This window comes from Blennius ocellaris (assembly GCF_963422515.1).
Source record: "Blennius ocellaris genome assembly, chromosome: 23".
In the NCBI taxonomy this organism is placed as follows: Eukaryota; Metazoa; Chordata; class Actinopteri; order Blenniiformes; family Blenniidae; genus Blennius; species Blennius ocellaris.
In genome coordinates this window covers 7,749,323-7,765,712 of record NC_137672.1, presented here as the reverse complement: position 1 = coordinate 7,765,712, position 16,390 = coordinate 7,749,323, and the positions used below count along the sequence as shown (strand labels likewise).

General features: G+C 43.5%; 2 protein-coding genes across 3 annotated transcripts in view; both read right to left on the bottom strand.

The window, feature by feature from the left end:
• The window catches only part of arhgef40 (Rho guanine nucleotide exchange factor (GEF) 40), a 43,783-nt gene extending 40,763 nt beyond the window's left edge, over positions 1 to 3,020 (bottom strand). For both annotated transcript variants that reach the window (XM_080518748.1, XM_080518750.1), the window contains exon 1: positions 2,819 to 3,020. In XM_080518748.1, the coding sequence (XP_080374874.1) occupies positions 2,819 to 2,821 (3 nt within the window). In that variant the 5' untranslated portion in view covers positions 2,822 to 3,020. The remainder of the gene's footprint in view (positions 1 to 2,818) is intronic.
• A 7,042-nt stretch (positions 3,021 to 10,062) lies between these two features.
• On the bottom strand, positions 10,063 to 15,339 carry LOC308146823 (uncharacterized protein). Its single transcript, XM_080518759.1, has 11 exons — positions 15,194 to 15,339; positions 13,025 to 13,596; positions 12,744 to 12,935; positions 12,525 to 12,620; positions 12,272 to 12,416; positions 11,894 to 12,147; positions 11,611 to 11,802; positions 11,392 to 11,487; positions 11,139 to 11,283; positions 10,850 to 11,014; positions 10,063 to 10,739 (listed from the first exon to the last, which is right to left on the bottom strand). Exons 2-11 carry the CDS (start codon positions 13,592 to 13,594, stop codon positions 10,696 to 10,698), a joined length of 1,899 nt encoding a protein of 632 aa, XP_080374885.1. The 5' UTR covers positions 13,595 to 13,596; positions 15,194 to 15,339; the 3' UTR covers positions 10,063 to 10,695.
• Positions 15,340 to 16,390: the final 1,051 nt, after the last annotated feature.

The window sequence follows — 16,390 nt, the reverse complement described above, 5'->3', positions numbered from 1 at the left end:
ATGAACGGGGCCGATAAATGCAGGCCGCTACCAAATAACATGCAAATTTGAATAAAATTGCTTTTTGTTCAAAAATACGACGATCAGGTAAAATCAATGATCAAATTCAACAAAGAGGAAGGTGGAGCGGTTTGCACTGTTGCCACACGTTGAGACTTTTGACAGTTCAATCCCACTGAGCAATGTGGAGTTTACTTGTCGTCTTCGTGGCTCCAATTTTTTTCCTTCCTCTCACATGACAAAGAAATGCTTGTTAGGTTAATGAGCGACTGAACTGAAGGTTGAACCTTGTAAGACTTCCTGCAGAATGGACATTTTGGAGGCAGGTTAATGGGAAAACCTTCGGCACGGTGCTAAAGATAGCAGGTTGGTCGGATATAGATCGAGACTCAGACTTTTTTCTTTTCTTTTTTCGTTCCCACCGTCACTGATGTGCTCATGTGGATGAGTTGCAGAAGGTCGACGCTGTCGTGAGTCAACGGCACTGCCACCCCTCCATCACATGGCCAACGTAGACATTTACCCCCCCCCTCCCCCCATTCACATCCAGAGGTTTGGATTGTCATGACAATCTGTTTATTGCTTGTGTTACGAACCTCGGTTCTATCCTTTTATCCCCAAAAGTCCAACGGGAACAGCAGAAAATCTCCGGCGCCGAGTCTGTTTCTGCAGGTTTCCACCACCTGCTTGCTCGTGTAGAATTGGGACTTGTACTTATAAAGCTTGAATATTAAGCTTTTACTGATATCATGGATATAGGGCAAAAACAAAAATGCAAGAAAGAAGTTCTTAAGTGGAAAAAAATAAAGAAAAGGTGCAGCTGCATGTATACTAAATTTAAAAAAAAGAAAAAAGTGTTTGAACAGCCACAGGCAGTAAAAAGTGGCAGTCCACCATGTGTGGGCTCTCCGGACAATTACAGGAAACTCCGATGAAAAAAAAAAGATTCCTGTGATTGACACGGCGATTCTGATCCCCGTCTGGCCGCGCAGGGCCGCTATCTCCACCTGACCCGCACGCTTAAACAAACACAGAAATAGTTAGCGCTCACTTTCACCAGACTTTCTCTCTCTCTCACTCTCTTTTTTTTATTTAAGCAGCCAGGCTTAAAGGAACTGGAACATCCTTTTAGTTTGAAAAGCCAGCGGCTGCCAGGCGGAGGGGGGGAATGGAAACAACCCTCTCTGCCACACCGCCTCCTGGCAAAAGTTGAGTGCATGTGTGTGACTGCGTGCCCTGTGTGCCTCCGCATAGCTGCTTGCTGATGCGTCTTAGCACCTACGTGCATGTGCCGGATGTGCACAATCGGCCCTCTTGTGCCGGGCTGTCAGGACAGTCGCCGGACGGGTGGTTTGTCCGGCTCGTCGAGCTCGCACGGCTCTGCGAAAGAGTTAAATTAAAACTCGTGGAAGGAGCGGGAGCAGATATAGCTCCCAGAACTTCACTGTGACCCCCACATCTGTTACAGTTTTCCCACTTTAAACTTTCCCAAACTGGGTACACTGTGGACAGAGGAGCTCTGCAGCACATGTTTCGGCCTCCGCCTGAAAGTCCCAAGCCATCTCTTGTTCCCCCTTCTTTTCTTTTCTCCCCCCACCCCCCTTCCCTCTGTTCTCCCGGGTCCAATGTGGAAAATGTGGCATCACCGAAACCACCAGCACCGCCGTCCAAGTCTCCTAAAATAAAAAATAAAAAATAAAAAAAGAACCCTACTCTCCGCTTCTCTTTTATTCTGCCCTTTCCCTCTCCAGCTCTCTCTGTTTTTCTCTCCCTCGCTCTGCCAAACTGCTCCACCCATCACACGAGTGGGAATATGGTCTTATTCTGCGCTCGCTCTGGTTTTTCCAAACGGATTCAAGCGACGTCCGCAGACTTTTGCAAGTGTCTCCCACTCTCCCTGCCTCCGAGTGTCGACCATCAGACCGTGAGTGGGAGGGGATTGCAAAACAAATCCCCACAAGATGCAGCAGAGGAGGCGTGGGGGGCATCACTTACTCCTCAAGTCGCAACCATGTCATTCTAATATAGTTTGTTTTATAGTCACTGCAACTGAGGGTCTGCTCAGTAAACTAGACGACCTGCATTTGGATTGAAGAGAGATGCATGAGCGCTGTGCACATGTTAGGGGAAGTCTTCATCACATCACATTACTGACATCCATCACTCAGATAAAACAGAAAATATGTGTGTCTTGTATTGCAACCACGATCCCTGACAACGAATTCAACAGCCTTTTTTCATTCCCCTTTTGCAAATAAGGAAGGAGCATACATTCGGGGGAATGTCGCTGCCAAATCTCCTTCTGGCGATGCATGTTGACGCGTGTTTGCTGGATTCACTTGCACATCTCCAACAAATAAATCTTTGTGTGTGTGTGTGCATGTGTGTGGGCGTGCGTTTGCTAGGTTTACAACAGAATAAAACTTCACCCATTTCCCACACTTGTGATCCAATGCAACAGCCACACGCGCCCCTATAGAGGTCACCAGTTGACCTCGGGCGCACGGAGAGAACATGCAAACCCCAACGTGGAACGGGGGCTCCAGTTCGGATTCGAACTGGGGTTCCTTTCTTTGTGAGAAGTAAGTGCATACCACTGTACAATTAATGATAAACAAACAAACAAAAATGCTCGGACTGAACACTGTGCCGTTTTTACGCACATTTCTGTGCGTAAAAGTGAATTCAAGCACTTTTATAGCAGTTTGGGTTTTGTTTTTTTTATTGCAAGCTGTCCCAACCCCCCTTTTTTCACGGTAAAAAAAAAAAAAAAAGCTACATTTGTGGAGAGAATTCCCCATGAAGAGCGGGGACTTACCATGACTTCGGTGAGGAATCCCTACATAGTCGTCGGCTGCTCTGCTGGCGTCGCTTCCTGAGCGCAAAACCCTGCGAAACTTCTCCTCAGACAGCCTCCATCGCCTCCCGTGATCCGATCTCTGTGCCCGATCCCAGTGTTTGCTGCGAGTTTGTTTTTTCCAGAGAAAACTGTGAAAACACTGCGATCTCCTCTTCTACTTCCTCCCTCCTCCCTCTCTCCCTCTCTCTCTCCTGTGCGTTTTTTTCCCCAGCCTGGGAATCTCTCTCTCTCCCTCTCTCTCTCTCCTCCCCCTCTCTCACCTAACAAGAGCACTACAGTTCCCCCTCTCTCACTCAAACTTTCCGTTTTTTTCTCCCCTTCAAGAGCATCTTAAATGAATAGACAATCAAAAACCGTTACCCCACCCAAAAAAAGTAGCTGCAAAAAAAAAGGAGGAAAAAAAACCCTCTAATGTTTTATTTGTTTGAGTTTTTGGCTAAATTACACGTTGTTTATTCCAAGAGGAGGGATTATAAGATCTAAGCAGAGGTGGAGAGAGAGAGAGGGAGGGGGGGCTGAAAACTTCACTACTCTTACACATTGCTTCAATTGTCCTCATAGTCCAGGGGCGGATCCAGAGATTCTGGTGGTGGTGGTGGTGGTGGTGGTGGTGGGGTACTTAAATATCACTCAATTAAAAAAATATATAAATGGATTGAAAAGAAAGCATTTTTTTTAATGTCTTAATAAATATTCCAACAAAGCCAACAGATGCATATTGCAATAAAATTAAACTCCGTTTTATTTCTTTAGCAACAAATACAACACAGTCACTCGACAGAGAGAGAAAAAACAACGAATCCACAGCAAGCAGAGGAGACGGGGGAAAAGAAAAAAACTGTCCTGTAACAAGAAGAATTCTGCAGCATCAAACTCCGAGGTGGAGACTTTCTGCAGAATCAGGCCACAAACTTCCACTGTCAGAGATCCTGCAAACAATAATTACAAATGAAAGAGGAACATAAATACAGTCTTTAGTAATAGTACATGTCGTCTTGGTTGCTCCCTTTTGCAGATTAATGCAGTCAATAAGAGAAACTGTTTGGGGTTTTTTTTAAGCTGGCGCAGTGTGCTCACGCTGCACCTTTACCAACGGGACAGAGAATCATTTTACCGCCATGCTTCTGTCATTCTCCTCGATCAAATTATCGCCGCCGCCACAGGTCTCGCCGCACGTTTTAACTTCACCACACTGCGAGCCATTGTTTCCAGTCAAGCTGTGGCTTCCGCGGGTCTTTCAGGGAAGGTTTTCCTTTCACAGTCGTCGACCGCAACATGACACACTCATGTCAAAGAAGATAAGCGGCAGTTTGAAGAAATTTACACGTTGCGATTTGACCACAAACACAACCTGTATAGTTGTAAAGCCAGTCAATTCATTCCGAGTAAGAATTGGTGAAGTTTTCATGCTTTTTGTTTGCTTTTTCCATGTTTACACTTCCAACAAATGTATGTATAAATAAATGACATATGAAGATGATAGTTCAAACCTTAAAATTGGCTTAAAAAAGTCTTGAATGTTTGTTTTTTTTATGTGTGTTCACCTTTGGTTACACTAGTCACTTCAGTATTAAACACAGTCATAACAACAGTCCACTTCTGATATTTTCTGAAGACATTTCTTTCCATTCGAAACACAATACAGTTGTGAAAACATGCTGTTTTACAAGAGAACCCTTTTGTTTTCCCTTTGCACACAATGAGGGCTCTAAACATTTGTACGTTCTAATTGTCCCCGAACTAAAGTGTGCACCCAGGTGAGTATGATTTAAACTTGGAAAATGCAAGTCATCATTTGTGGGATTATACATTTTCATTGTTTGTTATGCGGCACTGGCATTAAAGGTAATTAAATGTAATTTGATCACGTCTCTCTACACGGATGTAATATCCACTCACGAGCTCTCCAGTTTGTTTAGTAAGTGTGGAGGTGTGCCACCATGTTATTCTGGGCTTTACTTTATCCAAATATAAGGTATTTGGGAACGTATCTCGATGAAGCGGCAGGTTTTCAGGCTGCTGTTGGGATGACTCACACTGTTTCGTTGTGTTTTGTCTTTATGGCTTTATTTCTCCAAACATGGTGCCACACTGGTAGGCCACAGCGAAATGTATCCTGGAAGGTTTGTGTTTATGCCAGTGAACTGGACACTTTGGGTCCTCTGCTGCTGCAGTCAGGCAGCGCCATCTCGTGGTTGACGTGGAACACAACCCAACACTGCATGTGAGTGGATCTGTGGAGCTGAAAGCCTTTATTAAAACTCTGCACGCCTGTCAGCGCTGGAAACTGTGCCAAGAGCATCTGGAATTAGAGAATTCAACGTCGGAGGTTACAGATGAGCGTGTGCACGGTGGAGTAGTGGTGAGCACTGCGGCCTCACAGTGAAAAGTGGTCGGATCGAGTCTGGGCTGCGGCACGTTCAGCCAGCGTGTGCACCGGTTTCCTCCCACAGGACAAAAACATGGATTTCAAGTTATTTTGGTGACTTCAAAATGTCATTTATCATGTTTTGCATGAAACATGATTTGCAGCAGCAGGTAGAATAATTCTCAAGAAGAAGTAGGAGGAGAGAGTATTAACCACTATGACACTGTACTGCTACACTGATCCCTTTTATCTATTTTTACCTTGATATGTTTAATAGAGTCACTATGAGAAAGCTTACATCACATGCGAGAGCAAGATAATCCCGATGATGTCGTGGTTTAGTTTCAGTACAGCGTGCCTCAACGCCGCCAAAGCCGCCAGGCCAGAAGGACAAGCAGAACCAGCAGAATCCACCGCAGGTTCACACCGAACTAGATAAGATGTGTTCAAACATGCTTGTGGGGCCGTACGGCGTCGTGACGTCGTTGGCTTGCTTGTCTCAGTGACAATGCCTGTGGGTGGAGTCAGTCGGTGGGTGTGGATAGCCCCGTTGGCATGACGACGTTCAAAGTTAAAACGCAGCGTTTTTGTGTTTTCGTTACCGGAAAAGCTTCATTGGGCATGTCGTGGTTTCTTCTAAGACAATGCTCCGGTCTGAGTTATACATTCATTAAGCCATCTCCAACTTGCCAACGGTTTTTTCCGGCGCGAGTTGCATGACTCATATCGCAACCGGGCCATTTAGCGGAAGTAACATCGAGGTAGCGATACAATCTGACCCTAAGTGGTTAGCCCGAAATGCACGATGCCAACGAATGTAGTCTGCGTCAGGGTGCGCCACATGTCATCTGATCACCCGGCACACGTTGCCGCCACATGTACACGGACCTACAGTTGTAACAAAACCACCCGTGCATGCATGCAGTGAACAATACGCCGTAAACATTAACAATGGGAGTGCACAGCCAATGAAGGCGGGTTGTTATGACAGGTGACTGTCAAACTACTGAGTCCCAGGAGAATATGGACTGGGACGCTGCAGAGGTATTGTTGTTATTGGCCTTCTACAGTGTGCGAGGTGCAGAAGAAATATTTACCATGGGTGTGTATTGCACAGTGGCACGGCAATGGAGGCACGACGTTTTCAAAAAACCTTTCAGGTTTCAGTGGCTCCAAGCATTGTTCCTGTGTGAGCTGGCACACAAAACCGAGCACAAGTTTTGCGTTTTCACTTGAAATTGTTGCCGTGTAAGTTTCCCCCCGGAGTTTGCGTGCTTGCGCCACGCAGTTTCCCAGTTCAGAAATCACAAGTTTGAAATCAACTGGTGAATTTAAATTGGCTGAGGTGGGAATGGGATATTTCAGAGAAAGAGAATTTGGATGGAAGGGTGGTTTAGTTTATCGATGGAATGACTAAATGACAGAGCCACAGGACAAAAGGGTCAAGCAGAACCGGGTATATACCACACCTTAACCGTTAGGGTGTGTTCACGCATGCTTTCATCGTACTGTCAGCTAGGATCTCGTCCAGCACACCCTCAGGTGGATGACGTGGTTTAGAAGCTAGACGGATGGATGGAAAAAGTTCTATTTCTTTTATACGTCACATAATGCTATCTATCGATTAAAGTCATTTTTCATCCATGCCGATTCACTTGCTTCCATGTTTTATTGGATTTAATCTACTTGGAATTCATCTTAACCTGTTATTTTGTTTATCGGCAGACTTCATTGCATTTTTTTTTTCCTGATGAGGGCATAAATAAATAAATAAATAAATAAATAAATAAATAAATGTTGCTTCACGTGGTTTGCAACAGCATTTCAGTTTTTCCTAAATATTGGTGATCGAAAAGGTTTTCAATCAAACTGAGTGGGAAAATAAAGTCTAACGATGAACTGTGAACCAAACAAGAATGAAAATATTGTTTGAACCTGAGATTTAACATTAGAATCACTCTAGTTTAATGTTAAGCAACAAATATTCCCTTTTACACTGAACCCAATAAAAAAAATAAAATCTTCATCTTGTAACTTCTCCCTTTTTTTCCTCTTAACCGTGCTCCTAAAACAAAAAAAAGATCTTCATTGAGATTTAAATTCAAATAGATGCAAAATTTGTGGCTTTACTCTCATTCAATTTTCAAATCCTATCATGAGAGAGGCTTTTTCATGTGATTTGTCCACCAACTGAAACTATTTCCAGGTTTCTAGAACTTCATTAAACGTGCCAAGGCCCTGTGATTCTTCCCCAAATAAACACTGAGGCCCTGTGTACACGGCAACGAATAGTGTAGATTGTATCCACAAAACTCTCTTCACTTTTGGGGGGTCCACGGGGTCCGTTTACGTGACACTAATGTGCGGATCCACTGAATCTAAGTTTTTATGCTGGCTTGCAAAGTGGAAAGAGTCTTTCAAGGTCGCGACTCCCTCCGACAGAGACTGCTGAAGGCTATGGAGAGCTCTTATTGGATATGCACATCTCTCCCCCTCGATTCCCATTGAAAATAGTTCCTTCTGCTCCTGCGCGTGTAAACAAACATGGCGGTCATGAAGCGGTATGACTCACAGTCCGTTTTCTAGTTTTATCCTCCATATCGGTCGTTTAATAGTTGAGACTCACCCCTGATAGCATCTGATTCGTCCGCAGTCCATAAGGATGTTGGGCACGCTCCATTTTCTTCAAGTTTATAGCGTATTCTTCTCTGCACACGTGTCTGTGTGGATTCATTACTAAATCAAGCAACAGCGCCCTCCCGTGGCCCGGCATACTAACGCCATCGTTGTCAGTGTGTCCACTGCTGCAGTGTAAACACACGCCTTTCTTTAAATGGATAAGGTGTTGTCACTTGAAACGTTGTCATGTAAACAGGTCCTGAGATGAGTTCGGTCACAGTTCAGATAGGCCCTGGAAAGGGACTTTCAGTTGGGCTCAAACAGGTTTCTGGGGCACAGTCCGGTGGCTCTGGGGGGTTCTGAAAGGTCTATCTCAAACTGTGCTCAGCCAGAGTGGACGTCTGCCAATCTCGAATGAGGATATCTTCTAAAAGAGGAAGGAACACTCTGAGGATCTCCTGAACCCGGGGGAGTTACCTTCCTGTCCACAGGAGGCGTAGCCTGAGGCTTCTGGGGTGTCCTCGTCCATTTACCTGGTGGAAGTCACCAGGGTAGTCAAACTACTCCTTGGTGGCAAGGCCCCAGGTGTAGATGAGACATGCCTGGGACATCACATTCACCCATTCACACATGCACTCACACACCAATGGATGCCTTTACCAAGCAAGGGGCTCAATCCGTCCATTGGGAACAATTTGGGGTTCAGTGTCTTGCTCAAGGACACCTTAACATGTCCTGGTTGCCACTCCTCGACAGTGTCACATGAACTTTAGGTTCTATCCTTTCAGACTGGCCGACTGGAGTGGTGGTCCCTAATTTCAAAAAGTGTGGTAGTTATCAGGGTATGACACTCTCATACGACTGTGTCCCCCGAGATGTCTTCTTGAAACTGATTAAGGAGTAATGAGTACTGGGGCGGCTCCTGGGACTGCAAACTATCCTGTCTTTGTACTTCCGGTGTGAGAATGGCATTCATTAAATTGAACATTTTCAAGGTGGATTCTGGACTCCGCCAAGGTTGTATCTTGTGATTTGTGATTGTCATGGACAGGGTGCACAGGGATGCGCAGCCAAGGAAAGGAGGGCATCATGTTGGGGGGGTACTACATCATTTTGGGGGGAGTGTGAAAGGAATGCGATGTGGGTCAGCAACGGCAAATCTGAATTCATGGTCCTCTCTTGAATAAGGATGGCATGCTCTCTCCGGGAAGAGGAGGAGCACGTTACCCAGGTGGCTGAGTACAAGTTACGCTGGGTCTTACAAGTTATGGGAGGAGGGATCGTGAGCTTGGCCACAGATTCAGACAGGTGGCTGCGGTAATACAGTCACTGTACCAGACTGTTGTGATGAAGTTGGAGCTGAGGTGTGAATCGAAGCTCTCTTTTTACCAGTCGATCTCATTGTTTCAGTCATGGCGAATTGGATCAAATGAGATTGGCGATACAAGCGGCTGAAATGAGTTTTCTCCACAGGGTAGCGGTCATCCATCTCGGGAGACTCAAAGTCGAGCCATTACTCTTCGACATTGAGAGGAGTAGGTTGAGATGGTTCGGGCAACTGATTAGGATGTCTCCTGGTCGCCTCCCATTGAAGGTTCACCAGGTACGTCCAACTGGGAGGAGACCCCGATGTCTGCCCAGGACTCATTGGAGAAAATATATCTCTGGCTTGGTCTGGGAGTGGATCCCCCAGGAGAGCTGGAGAAGTTGCAGGGGATGTCTGGATGGATGGATGGATGGATGGATGGATGGATGGATGGATCATGTCTACTTTCCCACATACTAAACATGCTGTAAACAAATGGCAACTCTTTTTCGACTGTTAAATATTCGTTGCAAAATTGTATTGCAGAGCACTAACTGTTAAAGTGTGGAATGTATTACACCATTTGTTGTTCTTGTCATCTTTTGTCGAACTGTTTAAGGGCGCTCATATATGTGGGCACGCCACACAGTACTGTAGTCGATAGCACTTTTTCCTCACAGTGAGCCCCCAATGGATGTCAGGGTTTGGTGTTATTTCTGTTTGGTGTTTGCATGTTCATATTGTGCTGAACCGTTTTTCTTGTGTACTATATTTGAAAAATGCTTCAACTGCCAATGACCCCATCATTGCAAAGTGAAAAAATATAAATACTAAATGCTTGTTATGAGATAAACATCTTAGCGACACAGTAAATATTTTTGAGAAAATATATACAGAGCACAAAAGTGACACATTGCTGAATAACTTTATTTCAAAAAATATGATTTCTCATTGTTTCAGAATGCTGTGTGCAAAATGAGCTTTTGTAATATTTAGTTTATGTGAAGCATCTCGTGCCCCTGTCCATTCACTCTTGCACAACTACACACTTAAGAACATCAGCCAGTGATGGCTTCATTGTAGTCGTAGCTAAGTAACAAAAAAAAAATACACAACAAAGATATAAAGTCAAAATGCATGTCTTACAAGGTACAGCAAGAACGGGTAAAACTGTTTCTTTGCTTGTCTTGTGTAAGTGACAAAAACGTTACATTAAGAGGCAAAAATTATATATATTGCACAAAAAAAAGATATAGTTATTACATATAGATGCTGTTAATGGCCTACAGAAATTGTGTTGGCAAGTCAGATGGTCAGTTTTGTGAATTTTGGCATTGTATTTTAAAAGCAGCCAAAAACCTGTGAAATATAAGTCTTTCCTCAGTATCTCTTCACCTGAGTTGTTTCAACACTAATCCTAGCAATCATGCTCATACTGGTAAAGTAAACATTATTTCCAATTTGGAGGAGTTTGTATTGAGTTGAACGTGTATAGAAATAAGGTTATTATTTGTCCGTGATGCGTGACAGCTTTCATTGTCCTCAGAATATGGCCAAACCCACGACAGCCAAAGTGATGAGCAGAGCTAAAAGGGAGGAAAGAACAGAACATGAGACGTGGCACACTTAACGTTTTTCAACGTAATGCAAATTTTTCATACAACTGGTGAAAAGTAATCTTGTGTCTAAAGCTTACATTGCATGAGTGAATAATTGACAGTAACTCCATGACAAGTGGTTGATGGGGTGGCGGTGGAATTGGTAGAGTTGTTAGCAGTGTTGGTCACAGTTGCGGTAGCATTAGCAAGGTCTACGACATTGGTTGTGACTCTGGCCGTCGGGGATCCCAGAGCTCCAGAAGCTGTGAAATCAAACAAGGTAGAAAAGAATCACAAGAACGTTTCAAGCACATTTGAAACCATTATGTTATTATCTGTGATCGCTCTTGTGATGGACCAATGATAAACTGTTTCTTTTTAACTTACAGGCATTGAACGTCCCAGTAATGACAGAGGTTGAGAAGCTTGTAGTTCTCTGCGATCTGGTTGTTGTAGCCGATGGTATTCTTGCTGAAAAAGTGCACTGGATTGTTCTTCCATTGATTCTTCCCATCACATTGTTCACATCCAGCTGCAACAAGACCACAAGGAAGATGGTGAGTCTTCAAATCTTGGAATTAAATGTAAATGATGGTGGCTTTGATGGAGGTTTGTCCTGCAGCAGGTCATCAGAACTTACCGGTGTCAGAGTAAACATGTTATTGTTCAACGTAGCACCGAAGAACTGAACCACACCGTTGTTGTTTGCACAGATGTAGGCTGTGTCGTTGCCTCCCTGTAGTGCAAAACCAGAAATGACAAATACTCTTTGATTTTACTTCAACATTTAAGTGACCTATATGTGAGGTTGGTTCATGGTCATTGCTTGGCCAAGACGAGAAGAAGGAACTTGACATACCAGCATAGTGTCAACTGACAGCACGGTACCGAGGTAGCCGTCTGACTCTCCTGAAAGCTCAAATTCAAAGTCTTGACCATTCTGCTGATTGGCAGAAACAAAGAAACACGATCCTGGTGTGGACGGGTCGCAGTCGCTGGGTTCAGACGCACAGAGTCGGCTGGATCCACAACCAGACCTTGAGGGAGGCGCCTACAAGAAGAGAGTATGGGGTACTCTGATTACAGTGGAGTAACTTTACTATTGTATTGTGAATTATTTGGTGGGGGATTTCATCACACACTGTAAGATTTTGCACTGTGGTGTTGGCTTCAAAGGGTGCCATTGTGGGGCTTGTGTTGTTCCCTCCTGCTGTCATGTTCCCTCCAGTGGTCATGTTCCCCTCTGTCATGTTCCCTCCTGTCGTCATGTTCCCTGCTGCTGTCATGTTCCCTGCTGCCGTCATGTTCCCTGCTGCCGTCACATTTGCGGTAGCATTAGCAAGGTCTACAACATTGGTTGTGACTCTGGCCATCGGGGATCCCAGAGCTCCAGAAGCTGAGAAATCAAACAAGGCAGAAAAGAATCATAAGAACGTTTCAAGCACATTTGAAACCATTATGTTATTTTCTGTGATTCTTCCTGTGAGGGACCAATGATAAACTGTTTCTTTTTAACTTACAGGCATTGAACGTCCCAGTAATGACAGAGGTTGAGAAGCTTGTAGTTCTCTGCGATCTGGTTGTTGTAGCCGGTGGTATTCTTGCTGAAAAAGTGCACTGGATTGTTCTTCCATTGATTCTTCCCATCACATTGTTCACATCCAGCTGCAACAAGACCACAAGGAAGATGGTGAGTCTTCAAATCTTGGAACTAAATGTAAATGCTGGTGGCTTTGATGGAGGTTTGTCCTGCAGCAGGTCATCAGAACTCACCGGTGTCAGAGTAAACATGTTATTGTTCAACGAAGCACTGAAGAACTGAACCACACCGTTGTTGTTTGCACAGATGTAGGCTGTGTCGTCGCCTCCCTGTAGTGCAAAACCAGAAATGACAAATACTCTTTGATTTTATTTCAACATTTAAGGGACCTATATGTGAGGTTGGTTCATGGTCATTGCTTGGCCAAGATGAGAAGAAGGAACTTGACATACCAGCATAGTGTCGACTGACAGCACGGTACCGAGGTAGCCGTCTGACTCTCCTGAAAGCTCAAATTCAAAGTCTTGACCATTCTGCTGATTGGCAGAAACAAAGAAACACGATCCTGGTGTGGACGGGTCGCAGTCGCTGGGTTCAGACGCACAGAGTCGACTGGATCCACAACCAGACCTTGAGGGAGGCGCCTACAAGAAGACAGTATGGAATACTCTGATTACAGTGGAGTAACTTTACTATTGTATTGTGAATTGTTTGGTGGGTTTTTAACACTCACTGCAAGATCTTGCACTGTGGTGTTGGCTACAAATGGTGCCATTGTGGGGCTTGTGTTGTTCCCTCCAGTGGTCATGTTCCCCTCTGTCATGTTCCCTCCTGCTGTCATGTTCCCTCCTGCTGTCATGTTCCCTTCTGTCATGTTCCCTCCTGCTGTCATGTTCCCTCCTGCTGTCATGTTCCCCTCTGTCATGTTCCCTCCTGCTGTCATGTTCCCCTCTGTCATGTTCCCTCCTGCTGTCATGTTCCCTCCTGCTGTCATGTTCCCCTCTGTCATGTTCCCTCCTGCCGTCATGTTCCCTCCTGCCGTCATGTTCCCTCCTGCCGTCATGTTCCCTCCTGCCGTCATGTTCCCTTCTGCCGTCATGTTCCCTTCTGCTGTCATGTTCCCTCCTTCTGTCATGTTCCCTCCATGCCCTCCTCCTGCTGTCATGTTGCTTGATGTCATGTTCCCTGAAGTCATGTTGGTCATGTTCTGTGCATTGGCTGTTTGGTTGGCTTGACCGTAGGTACCCAGGAACCCCCAGGACAGCACTGCCAACAGGACCGTGAGGACCAGACTGCTATCCATGCCTGGGGAGGTTGAGATCATGATGTTAATTAAACTGTAAGTAGTTGTGTAGTAATAGAAAACTAGTTTTGATGGGGGGGAAAATGACGGAGGTCCAGTTTCCAACATGATTTCATGATAAATCATTCACAAGTCATTCTCCCACCACCTGCATGGTACTACTACAGCACTAGGCAGCTCTTTCAGTGACAGGCTTCGCCACTCGCGGTGTCTGACGGGGAGATACCACAGGTCCTTCCTTCCTGCTGCAGTCAGACTCTTTAACCAAGCTGCTCCCAGTGGAACACGCCCAGTGGAACACACCCACAAACCAGACAATTCATTCTACCTCTGTGCAATAGTAATTTATTTATTTATTTACTGTGCAACGACATATCCACCCTTATATGCACTGTGCGCATGATAGTACTCACACATCTTAAGATACTGGCTCTTTTCTAACCATTTTTGGATTCACTTTCCTGTACTATATTTTTTACCAATTTTATTGCGCACTGTGTGATTTAATTTATTTTATTTTTATCCTGTACAATGTGTGATTTTATTCTCCTATCCTGCTTTGCTGTGACAATGTAAATTTCTCATCTGTGAGATTATTAAAGGATTATCTTATCTCTTATCTTACAAGTGAGCTGCTCTGACTCTGCATGGAAGGCTTTAATTGATCAAACTTTGAAATGAACATAAATCATGCAGCTCTTGATTGTCATCCTTTGTTGCGCCTCTGTAGTGTTGGACTATTGGAGAGGAAGAAGAGTTCTGGAATTCAACCACATTTTTATCTTATTACTCCGTCCTCTGCTTCTCTCCGGCCTTGCGTACAGTGTTGTTAAAACGCAGGTATACTCCGCCTCGCAGTCTGCTGAGTTGAAAGAACACACCCCGAAACCGCATAGACGAGGAAAAACTTTTTTAAGCATTCATTCTCTGTTTATTCTGCTTTAATATCGACAATATTTGTCTTCCAGTTTTCATCAGTGTCTATCCTACTGTCATAAACAGTTTTTACACACTGTTTTCTTCCATCTCCAAGTCGTAGCGACTCAAATATGTCCACTGTGGAGGTTTTTTGTTTTTTTTTACTTTATTTGACACTTTCATCTCATCAAATGCAGTATTATTAAAAACAACAATGTAAAACATACAAATAAAACATTTAAAACAGTATTGTGAGTTATTAATAGATTGGTTGATGTGAGAAAATGTTTGTATTTATTTAGATTTTTGGCATTGGCACAGAACAGTTGGTCGTACTTCTGGGATACTTTTGTAATCACATTGCTTTACAAAATGCCAAATGATAAATAAATAAATACATACATACATAAATAAATACATACATACATACAAATATGTTCTGTATTGCATGGGATCACAAAAAAAACTTTTATCAGTTTAGTGAAAAATTCTGTAAGACCATATAATATTTCCCCTATTGTTGTTTTTCACTGCACCTTGTCAATAAGAATAAGAATAAGAATAATAGGATTGCCCTGAAATCAACTTGGAACAGACATATCACCTTCATATAAGAAGTAATTTAAGAAAGAAATACTACATGGAACCCAATCATTTAAAAGAAAGAGAAAAAAAACTTACCTATTGATATTTTTCTCTTTGATCCAAAAATTTGTTTTCAAAAGAAATTGGTTGAAATACAGGAAAAGAAAAACAGGATGGGTAGTTCCCTCCTTGTTGTTGTGTGCGTAGCTTTATCCGAGGTGTGTGTCTTGTCCTGAATAGGCTCCCAGGTGAAGCTGTGGTACCTGTTCACTCAGCGTCACTATTTAAACAGAGGGGAGGGAAGCTTCAAGGGATCCGAGTTAAGCCACACCTCACTGATGATAGTTTTACAGGATGGGGTAGGGGAACAGGATTTAGGGTGTGTTCAATAGAAACCATGTATGAATCTTGCAATGCCATCGCATATCTAATCAGGGAGTTTCGCTGCCAAATACTTTACTTCCTTGACAATGCTGGCAAAGTTGCATGAGCTGCATGAAAGAAACATGGAAACAGAAAGAATGCAGCACGGTCAGCTCAAGGAGTATCTCTGTTTCTGAGAAATTGGCATCATGAATGGTTGATAAATTAAAATTTGCTCCTCGTTTGCCCTCAACGATAAGCGAATGGATTTATTTGTGATAAATTGACACATTTAGTATTTTCTGGTCATTCAGATGTAGACACCCTGTCAACAGGTGGATAAATGCTTTCTAAATATTGCATTGAACACAAAACAAATATTTCTATCGGTTAATGAAATGGCAGGTACACGTGTAATGTAAATGTGGCCCAGGTGATTTTACCCCAGTCCTGAATGAGCCACGTAATGTTTAGAGAGACAACACATAAAAATTAAAAGAAATTATGAGCGAGAGTAGCTTTTAAAAACCAACTCCCTCTTAATTATAACCAAGATCTAAAAAGTGCACTTCTGAGAAGCCTACAGGTTTGACCGTCTTCTCAACAAGGCGTGGAAAAACATTCAGCTTTGGCCATAAATAGGCAGGACGTCAACCTTCAGAGAAACCCTAAAAATTATTTCAAAGTTAAGAGTTCACGAACACAAAGGAAGCTTAAAGTCCTAGTGAAATGAAAATTCAACCTCCAAAACACTCTGGCTGTCGCTTCTAGGATCTTTTTTTTTTTTCCAACAATGTTTTTTTATTTATTTTTACATTTTAACAGAGTATGAACACAGGAACAATGAAAACTCTGTATGAACACATACACCCTCTCAGATACAAAAAAACAGAAAAAGGAAAATGAACAAATAATAATCAATCAAATTAC